General features: G+C 44.7%; 1 protein-coding gene across 1 annotated transcript in view; it reads right to left on the reverse strand.

The window, feature by feature from the left end:
- The window catches only part of Lpar3 (lysophosphatidic acid receptor 3), a 49,294-nt gene extending 45,052 nt beyond the window's left edge, over window positions 1-4,242 (reverse strand). Inside the window, exons 1-2 of the mRNA XM_028788118.1 lie at window positions 4,218-4,242; window positions 3,300-4,056 (exon numbers count right to left, since the gene is read on the reverse strand). Coding sequence (XP_028643951.1) covers window positions 3,300-4,035 — 736 coding nt within the window. The 5' untranslated portion in view covers window positions 4,036-4,056; window positions 4,218-4,242. The remainder of the gene's footprint in view (window positions 1-3,299; window positions 4,057-4,217) is intronic.
- Between the last annotated feature and the right edge of the window lie 7,201 nt (window positions 4,243-11,443).

Raw genomic sequence — 11,443 nt, forward strand, 5'->3', positions numbered from 1 at the left:
ACACCACACACAAACCACACACATACACAAATACACACACCACACACAGACACACACAAACACATGATCACACACCACACACATATAAACACTCACAGATACACATACCTCTTCCTTTCCCTTTTTCTTTGGCTACTTACATCTTGGAAAGAACTTAAAGACTGTCAATTCAACATCAGATGAGGACATTTGCCACCCTCAAAAGATGAAATAGAGTGCCTCAGATCACTCTATAGAAATTTTTCAAAAGATCTGCCATTAAAGAAATTACAAGCTAGAAATCTTAAAACATTACCACCTACTCTTCAGTTTCATTTCCCTCTCCCTAACTTCCTGTCTTCCACCAAATCCCTCTGTCTCACCACCAGGGAAACCTCCCCAGATCCTCAGCACCCAACCCAACGGTCCTCTTGTCACTAACCAATTCCCCAGCTTGTTACACTGGAATCCCATGACTTCTCCTATCCTTCTTAACAATTTCACTGTTTATTCTGGTTTTTCTCTCACCCAACCCCATACTTGCTGAAACCACACAAGTCCTTTATTGTAAACTCTTCCCTAATTGTCATCAAACTCACACACGACAGTGAAGCCTGTGATGATGACAACTGTAGACCCTCCTCGACCCCTGGGAGAGAGAAGCCCTTCCTACCTTTTCCTGTGTGATAGAGACAATGTGACAAAGTGCCGAGAGAGAAGGTGTTCTTGCAAACAGACAGGTAATTCCACAGGACTCATGGCCAAACAAATAATTAGCCTTACAAACAGAGCATGAGACAAGCTCACCTCAATGACATACCTCCTCATGCTACTCTTCAGTCTTTACCAGAAGTGTCAAGAGCCTGTGTGGTGCCAGGGGAAGTAATAATAAATGCAGGCCTGTCCTTCTTTGTACTGGCAATGAGCTACAGGGAGAGTGAGGTGGTCAAAGGAGAGGGCTGGTCAGAAAAGATACCAGCAAACAAAGAAACCTGAGTAGATCTTGGGAGTTTGTTTTGTTGGTAAAGCTTCCTTGCAAGCTTGTGCATCTGAGTCTGGGCCAAAGAATATATATTTAAAAGCAGGGCACGGTTGTGTTCACCTGTAATCCTAGTCCTCAGGAGACAGAAACAGGCGGATTCCTAAGGCCTGCTGGTCAGATGCTTAGCCTCCTTGGTGAGCACCAGGCCACTGAGGGACTGTCACATAAAACAAAACAGTGTCTGAGGAAAAATATCTGAAGTTAGCCTCTGACTTAGACACACACACACCCCTGCACACATTCTTGTTCACACACACCAAAACCTGCACACATGCACACACACACACACAACCACACAGAGATATGTACACATACACACACACACAGAAACCTAACACATGCATGCTCACACAGAGACACACATAGAAACATGACACATGTGTGTTCACACACACACAGAGCTCTGCACACATGTGCACACACACACACACACAGAAACCTGACACATGCACACTCTCACACACACACAGATCTGCACACATGTGCACATACACACAGAAACCTGACACATGCACGCACATGCACACATACACACACTCTCCAAACAAATCAAAACTTCTTACTATAGACGGTGACATCAAGTATGTACATTCTTGAGACCTTGGCCAACCACCAACAGGGAAATGACTTAGGGCACACTGCTTAAACCCTGCATCTGGTTTCTTTATCTGGCTGAGGCAGGATACTTAAAGACACCAGTCTCCCAGAACTGCTATGAGGATTAAATAAATTAATACTCATAAAAATGACTCGGGGTAATGCTGGGCACATATTGGGCTCTACATAAATACTTATTTAACAGACCCTTGCTTTGAACAGTCTTCTTGGTATCTGCTAACCTCCAAGTCTTGGAGATGTAATGGTGGTTTCTAACCACACCACATACACTGAGTAGCGAACATGGCCAAAATGTTTTGAAATCTGTAATCCTTTTCTTTTTCCACACAAACCACAGTTTAGTTTGGAACCCTCTGTTCCTCTGTACTTTGGATCAAGGAGCCTCCATCTTGCTTCCCTTTCCTTGGTGGCTGACTTTTGGCTGCCAGGATACATTCATTTCCTCGTCCTTTCTGGAGCCCCTCTGCTGGATACTCTTTACACCTGTGCTCCTCCGTGGGTCCTCTTTCAGGACCACACTAACATTCACTTCCGGGGTAAAGTGAGACATTCACTTCCGGCGTAACGTAAGAGCATGCCTTCTGCTGGATTCCGGTACCATTTTCTCCCTGCAGAATCCCTCAAAGGTCTATAAGCACAGGACAAAAGCATGGATTTGTGATTCAGGCTTCTTCCCCTGAGTTCAGGATCTGCAGTCTGCCTAGATGTCTGAAAGGATCTTAACCTGACCTTGTCTGAACCCAAATTCCTGACGCCGCCCCGCCCCGCCCCGCCCCGCCCCGCCCCGCCCCCTGACCCGCAGTGACTCCTCTCCCACCTTCGTCATCTCTGTAAATCACATTCTCCACCTTCCCCTCCTTCTCTCACCATATCAATGAAAATGTTATCATTTCTTCACATGCACACCACCTTTTAAAGAAAGGGCATCACTCTTTGCCCAGGCTAAGCTTGAACTCTATCATCCTCCTGCCTCAGCCACCCAAGTACTATGTTTATAATCCTAAGCATGGCAGAGCCCTTCAACCTTATCTTTAAAGCACACTGGGGATCTGGCTACCACCTCCAACAGTGCTCTTGTGAACTCCTCCAACTCCCAGAATGCCCTCTTATGCAGTTTCTGCTTCTACGCTCTCTCTCTCTTCAGCATCTCCCCAAAGCAGCGGTGGATTGTCACTTCTCACCTCCCCCAGAAACACCAAAGTCCTTATGGTTGCATGGCCCTGCATAACCTGAGTGGGCTACCTTATCTGACGGCTGACTGGCCTCATATCTTCCCTCCCTCTGCATCTTCTGTCTGGTGACATGACTCAGAGATCCAGGCTGTCTCTTCATTAGCACATTACATTCCTACTCCAAGGCCACATGGTCCATCGTTGCCTTTGACAATCACAATCGACACTTGTGCGGCACCTAGTCTTTCTGCTAGCTACATTTTGTAGCACAACACTAATCTTCTAGGTCCTGCCTGTGTTGTCTCCCCCATCAGAGCATGTATTTCCTCACTATGAGAATGTAAGCTCTGTGGGCGGAGATTTATGTCTGATCTCTTCACTGTTGCCTTCTGACTGCACAGTGAGTGCCTGGCACACAGTAGGCATTTGTTGCCTGCCCCATGTTTTGCCGAATGCATGAGAACACTGGCTTGCTTGGGTCTGCTTACCTAAGACAGTCATCACCGTCTTCATTAGCTTCATGGGAGCCCTCCGGCGGCTGATGGAGCCACTCGTGTGTGGAGATAAGACGTTGGTTTTCCTCTTGACGTACATGTAGATGCGCACGTATACCACCACCATGATGAAGAAGGCCAGGAGGTTTGACACAGTCCAGAAAATGAGGTAACTCCTGCTGTAAATGGGAGCCAGAGAAGAGCAGGCCGAGATGTTGCAGAGGCAATTCCAACCCAGCGTGGGAACCGCCCCCATGAAGATGGCGATGGCCCACACCAGCAGAATGAGCAGTGTCACCCGCTTTTTGGTCAAGTTGCTGTGGATTCTCATCCTCATGATGGACATGTGCCTCTCCACAGCAATAACCAGCAAATTGGCCAGGGAGGCGGTCAGGCTTGTGTCCAGGAGCCCCTGGCGGAGAAACCAGCGGTTGACAGTCAACGTTTTGGACACTGGGCCAGTGTTAAACATCAGGAACACATAAGCGATTCCGGCAAAGAAATCCGCGGCAGCTAAGTTAGCCAGCAGGTAGTAGAAGGGAAAGTGGAACTTCCTGTTTTTGATCACTGCAGCGATGACCAAGGAGTTAGAAAAAAATATAAAGAGGCAGAAGAATGTCCCAACGCACAAGACGATTACGAGCTTTGTCCCTGTCCACTCGTCCGCTGTGTCTGTGTTGCTCCTGTTGTAAAAGAAGTCCATCCGCTTGTCATAGTGACACTCATTCATGGTGGACAAGAGCCGGGCATCCTAGAAAGGAACAAAGGAAGACAGACATCACTCCAGGTGAACTCACTTGCTAAGCCACCTACTGCCACTGTGACACCCCTGCCCCAGGTGACTTCTTTCAGTCTCACCGGTCTCAATGTTGATGACCCTTGCTTTAGTAAAGTTCACTCCTGGCCTCCTACCTCAGTGTATGGCTCAAAGTTCCAGCAGGGAGTCTGTGTCTCTTGTACTCACACCAGGATCTAGAGGCTCTGCCCGCCTCAGGACAGGTCACTGAACAGCTGTCTAGGGAACGAATGGATGGATGAGCCAGGAGGCACCTGTATGTCGAATGTGCTGTCTTATATGATTCCCACCCTTCACCAGTGACAATAACAGTGTAGCAGGATTCATTAATGAGTGTCTTCTGCTAGTAGTGTCCAGGCCAAATATCTTATTTATGAGTTCTGTAATTAAGAGCAGGCTGGTATCCCAGGCATATTCTTGCCAAGATAATGGTATTGAATTTCTCTTCCGTGGCCAAATGCCTTCTCCAAGAGATTGATCTCCACCCCTGCAATTCCAATCTTGATTATTCTATCACCGGGGTTTAGTTTCTGGCTACAGTTAACAATCACTTATTAAGCATACAGTGCAGGAATGGAAACTTCGGTCTCAGTCCCCCTCCCTTGTCTTCTCCTTCACTTCTTCCTCATGGTCTCCTCTTCTAAATGGCACCAATGTTGATTTTTATACTGGATTTTCCAGTCTAATCCCTTCAACTCAGTTCCTTTCCCAGGATACTCTCTGACCCACAGGTGTAGGGGATAAGGCAATGCCGTAGACATTTAGGGTGTGTGCAGATATCCAACCCAATGCATTTGCTAAGTGAAGGCATGCCCTTGAGACTTTTGTGAAGAGAGACACGAAACTGTGATATCAGGCTTGCGGGGCTAACACTGGACCTTCTAAGCATAAATAAGACTTCTTGGACCCCAAAGATAGGAGATCCTACACAAGGCAAGGTCTGAGGTGCCAATTTCTCTGTGCTTTGTGTTCTGCCTCAGAGCAGTCTATGCTGTGTGTGGTCAAAACTACGAAGTGTTCTGTCAAAATCCACTGGAGTTGAAGGCCAAGATTCTAGCTTCTGACTGGAAGCGATTCTTCATAAAACACAACAAATGAACAAACAAAAAACCAAATAAAGTTGAGATTCATCCTGAAGAGCCACAGGCTCGGAAGACCTAAGTGTTACCCTGACTACCTTTGGGAAGGGAGTATATGTAACTGGGACAATGGAGGAGGAAAACCAAGTTGTGAAGCTTCCTGTAGACTCTGAAATCTAATACCACACCAGAGTAGGAACTGCTGGCCTAGACTACAATTTTAAGTAGAACAAAGCCACTGTATCTCAGATACTCTGCTTCTGAATTTATATTTTAATTGTATAAGTGATATCTTACTCTTAATTAAATGTCACTGTCAGATAAAAGCTCACTTGATGTAATTAAGCAAAGTTTATACTTTTCACAGTTTTTTTTTTTTTTAGCACAGTGTTCTGTGTCCTACTTAACCAACCCCTAGATTTGGACATGAAGTTATTTTGCAGTGTTTGATCTTTATAAGCAGTGAATATTTATAAATACATGACCAACTATAGAAATAATCCATGGTTTTCAGAATGAGATAGAGGATACCAATGCATTTTAATGATTCTGATGGATCTTGTCAAACTGCTTGAAAGTGCTTTGTATTCCTAAATTTACAAGCACCATAGGAGGGTTTAATAGAAAATATCAATTAGAAATTCAGTTGAATGGAAAATTCAGCTTTCAACAATCCTAAAATTACATAAAGATTCAAGACAACCTGAGGAAGCCGTGCTGTGAGCCGTCTGCTTGTGTCACTCCAAATCCAGAACCTCACTGTGGAGGGAGCACCACTCTGCCTCAGCACTGAGCCTCCACCACCATGGAGGGAGCACCACTCTCAGCACTGAGCCTCCACCACCATGGAGGGAGCACCACTCTCAGCACTGAGCCTCCACCACCATGGAGGGAGCACCACTCTCAGCACTGAGCCTCCACCACCATGAAAGACCGCTTAGGATTCCGTTCATCATCCTACCATGTGAGGACACTAAAGCAAGGCTCCATTTTTAAAGCAGAGACCTGGCCTCCCCAGACATGAAACTCCCCAGACATAGACTTCCCAACTCCAAAACTGTGAGAAATAGTTTATATATACCTAGTCCAAGTTACTTTAATGACAGCCACAGGAATTGACCAAAATGCCACATGAGAAGTTTTAATAATGCAATGGTAATACTCTTTCCTTTCACTAATTAAAAATGATTTACATATTCTGTTTTGTTATATGTTCTAGATAGCTAAGCAAAACATTTTTCTAACTTAAGTGTAATATCACTCCTGGGTGATTTATTAGGAATATGATACAGCATATAAGAATTCAGATGTTGTAAAAATCTGTTGAGTTTTTTCTTATTTTATCAAAGAGCTGTTAGATTTTTAGTTTTGGTTGTTCCATTTGGTCAAATCTGTTATTGTGGGAGGCAATAACTCCTCAATGATTGGTACATCAAAAATCTTCAAATTCTATCTTTCTTCCATAAAAACTAAGTTGTAGATTCCTGACTTATTTAACAGAAGAAACTGTTATGAGAATAAGAAATCCTTTTGTCTTGAAAGAGTTGAGCTATAACAGGAAAACTATGATTAACAGAACTTATACCAAGTAGGTCCCTTCCTGCTGCACAAAATTCTGTATCTGAGAGAGAGAGGACGAGCGGCAAAGCTCACACTGGGAATTAGTTTAAAGCAAAAACAAAACAAACAAAACAAAAACAACAACAACAACTATCAAGCAGGTCATGCCACAAAGTTTTGTTAGGACAACAAATAGCTCACAGTTATTTTAATTATAAACAATTACATGTATACAAACAAAAACACATAATTCTAAAATCTGAACAGCTAATTTTAAAGGCATAATTTAATTATGGGTCATTTTTAAAAATTCCATTTTCTATTTCATCCATCCATCCATCCATCCACCCACCCACCTATCCATCCATCCATCCATCCATCCATTCAGCCATCTATCTATATATGACACAATATTTCTCTGTGTAGCTCTAGCTGTTCTGGAACTCACAGTGTAGACCAGGCTGGCCTCTAATTCAGAGACCCCACCTGCCTCTCCCTCTTGGGTACTGGGATTAGAGTATGCGCCACCACTACCTAGTGACATTTAAAGATATTTATAAATGGGATTTCACAAATCTTGCATTCGTTCTGCTTTCAGTTGTACATCCATTGCTCTGAAAAATAAGCTTAGTGTTTAAAGAGAAAGTCTGGGAGGCCTGTATCTCAGTCAACCTTCATCGATTCTGCTGCTCAATTGGGGTTTTTTCACTGAGAACAAGGATTAGGTGGTTTTTGCCTAAAAGCTTCAAGTCACCGTAATACTTTCTATGCAGACAACCGACTGCATCTGGATACCGCCGTCATCATGAAGGCTTCCTGTCACCATCTCCCCGTTTCCTGCACTTGATTCCAAGTTGCCTTGAGGCTCCCAGTGCAGGTTAGCCGTGCATGATCACGTTCTCTAAGAATCACCAAAATCCTCGTCAGTTCATAACAAATGGACATCTGAGCATTACTCGACCTCTCTCAGACCTTTCAAACAAGAGAATGAGTCATTTCACTCCTAGCCTAAAGTGCTCTCTGCGAGGCACTGAATAATTCAACCTGCCACCACTTGGGAATGTAAAGGCTATGACTCAGCATCCGCACAGATAGGGTGTAGCCCATTCGATGCCTAAGACTTTCTTCCACGTTAATGGGATCGGTGGTGTCCAGCTCCCACCCCAGTCCACTCTGCTCCAGTGGAGTAAAGGGATCTGTCTCTTATGCTCAGCCTAATAGCGGTGGATTTGATAGATGAACGCGTTGGTCATCCACTATGTCCCCCCCCCCAGACTGAAACGTCTGAGTTAGGCGTCTTTACTGCCTTACACAGCAGTCACTCAGGGAACTCCATCACTTATTAACTTCAAGGTCTCAGTGAGTTAAGACCTGCCCTCTGGTCTAATTTAATTACTAATATTAAGTGTGCGCCCTGGGCCGAGCGCTAGGCTAAGCAGTTTACATGGATCGCTACACTTCATCCTCCCAACATGACGCCCAGCCATTTTTTCGGAAGAGGAAACACAAGCACCTGCTGGAGGTCACACGGCTGAAAGGCAGATGTCTCTATTTGGGCAGTTTTCCCAGAAGCCCACACTCCACTGTGCTTCCTCCCTTAGCCAAGTGCAACACCAGGAAGAACTGCGAATCCCAGTTAAGCCATATGGTAATGGACATGTTACCGAAAAAGAGGCGATTTGATGAATTCACATTCAGAGACTGCCCCACGGTATAAAACAGACATTCTGAACAGTCTTTAGTCCCTTCCTCTTTTAAAATGGGCTTGGGATGGAGGGAAAAAGACACTTAAAAAAACATGTGTTCCATTTTTACAGTACGTGGGAAGTGATACGGTCACATCGACAAATGCTAACTCTTATTTCTGCGACATCTCAGTTGCCATTTGTTTTTATACCAAAGGGTTAGAGGATTTAGAATCCTAACCCAGACCCACAGGAGACACTAAACTTTGGAGAGATGATCACAACTTCAAACTCCAGTAATGTAAGACTTCATAAAATGGTGGTTTGGAGAGTCTATATGCGGACTCCAAATGAAAACCTCCCCAGCAAAGCTCTCATTTAGACGTTCCCCAACGCGTTTCTCTGAAGAAAAACAAAAACCGATAACCAGGCAAGTCGGAATGTGGAAACAATTATGGAAATGAAGCCATCAGAAAACCACGAAAGTCGCTTTCATTTCTAGCTACTTCTTAAGAGACAAGTTGTTGCCTGGCTTTCTGGGGAACATGCCCTGTCCCTCTTCCAGAAGGAAACGAGGTACACAGAAGATGGGATGAGATGATGCTGTCTGCATTTTCTCTCTCCGTGGTCCACAAACATAGAACAACCCTCTCCTCATTAGAAACCTCATCGAGGTGGGACTCGAACCTTAGTTTATCTGCTACCTTAGGAATGCCTGCATAGGGCATCAGGTTTGTTCAGTGAATTCAATAATTCATGGTAATGGCAAATCAGGACAACAAGAACGATTTAAATGCACCTGAGTTCACATTAGCCATTACCTTCTGCACTTGCTGCTCCCTCTTGGCAGCCGCCTTTCCCTACATGCCCACAGGGCTCATTTTCATACCTCATTCCTGTGCAAGCATCACTTCATCAGACAGCCCTCCCTCGAAGCTCTCTAAGCGGAAGCAGCCATATGCTGCATTCGGGACATTTGCCCTGTTCTCTGATTTGAACCATATCACAGCATCTGACAATCTAGCCGGGATCCTGGTTGCTCTCTCCAGCAAGAAGTTACATTTAGGAAGGCAGCATTTTATGATGTTATGATACACCCATGGACCCCGGAAGAATGCCCAACGCGCACACACACACACACACACACACACACACAGAGAGAGAGAGAGAGAGAGAGAGAGAGAGAGAGAGAGAGAGAGAGAGTCTCAGTAAATGTTTGTCAAATACAGACTTAAGTGAAGAGACCCCGCAGCCACCCATGCCTCGTGACTCTAACCTTCTAACCAAGCTGACCCAACTCCTCTCTTCCCCCATATGTCTGTCCTCTAATTTGAGTCTGACTAGCCTTTCATTTCCCTGGTTTGACTCGGAACCAAATCCTGCCAGCAGAGAGGTGTGAGGATGGTGTCTGCTATCCTTGGATGTGGCTTCACACGAGCAGAGAGTCTGGGTGGGCTGAAGAGCAACCCCACCACAGAGGCTCCCTTGGGTGCAGGCCTCAGAAATGAGGGCTCCCCTTTGAACATAACTTCAAAAGAGAAAGAGAGCCTATCGTCGAAGATGGAGCAATCCAAATCACAGCACCAAGAGAGTATCACAACCTGAAGTGAACCATCCATACCCAGGGCTCAGATCTGGATAAGTAGTTGGAATGAAGAGAAGAAGTCCCCAGTGGACAAATCCCTAATAAATCACAGGTAGACCACTTTTAAGAAGGGAAGCTTGGTGTCCAGGTCTTAAGGCTCTACCTCATGACTTCCTTTAAAAGACACTCTGTCCGAATCGGGACACAGAGAAGGCAGTGACTCTTCAGTTGAGAAGCAGGGCAAACATTTCAGTCAGATGACCAAATTCAATGTCAGCATTCTGAAGTTCTGTTGGTTGTTGAACTCCTGAAACCATGTGTGAGAAAGAACCATTTACTTCATGACCTTCTGAAACAACCTTGTCACTCTGCTAATCATGTTAAAAAAAAGAAGAAGAAGAAGAAGAAGAAGAAGAAGAAGAAGAAGAAGAAGAAAAGCAGAAAAATCTCAAGCAGAGAAGTACCCTTCAGAACTATAAAGTCTTCAAAAAGGGATATTCTTCACCAACTGTCACAGCTAAGAGGCTTAACAACTGAACAGAATGTGTATTCTCAAGGCTAACAAGATCTGAATAAAATAAGCATTTTAATAGCAATAACAGATCTGTGTCAGTTCAATAATTGTAACAAATGTACCGCACCAATTTAGGATTTAACAATGGCAGCTCCTGTGTGCTGTGTATGGGGACATGAACTAGGAAACTTACTGCGTGTTCAACATTTCTGGAAATCTAAAATGCATTGTTTCTAAATATTTTAAAAAATTAGAAACAAGCGAGAGGCTACCAACTCCATTTTACTTACATAACTTCTCAGCGAATTGAGAACACCTGTTTCACCCATCATGGTAAAATAAACAAGGAAGTAACAGTGAGAGGTTACAGGTAAACAGCTCGTGTTGGTAATGGAATAGTAGATACCCCTGATAAGCTTAGATAAAGCCAGTGTGTTTACTGTAGGGGTGCTTGCTAAAGGGAGGGCTGCTGTAAATCTATCTCCTCATTTCCTTATAGACACCCCATCATTTCTCTCCAGTCACCCGAGCCCTCATCTGTCACTAAGACTGAATCTTCAACTGGGACACCTAAAGTTCTTCTGGCGCAGACCTGTGCCCCTTACCAACAGCAGTCTCTACCCATTTTCTGCACAGTCCGTTAGGTCTCAGGGGAGTGGCCACCGCAGAGGACCAGCAAATGCCCACTTGGTGTGACTGGGGAAATCCCTCATCAACTGGAAACTAGAGCTAAGGGGAATGACTCAGTCACGTGCCTGCAAACGTAGGATTTGATTCTCACAACTCGTGTTTAATAAAACTCACATACCTCCAAGTGTAGTGGTATATGCTTGCCATTCCAGAGCTGGGGTGGAGGAGACAGGAAAGTCCCTGTAAATCACCGTCCAGCCAGCCTGGCCTAACTGATTATCTCCAGGTT

This window comes from Grammomys surdaster, unplaced genomic scaffold, assembly GCF_004785775.1.
Source record: "Grammomys surdaster isolate TR1022 unplaced genomic scaffold, NIH_TR_1.0 125701, whole genome shotgun sequence".
NCBI lineage: Eukaryota > Metazoa > Chordata > Mammalia > Rodentia > Muridae > Grammomys > Grammomys surdaster.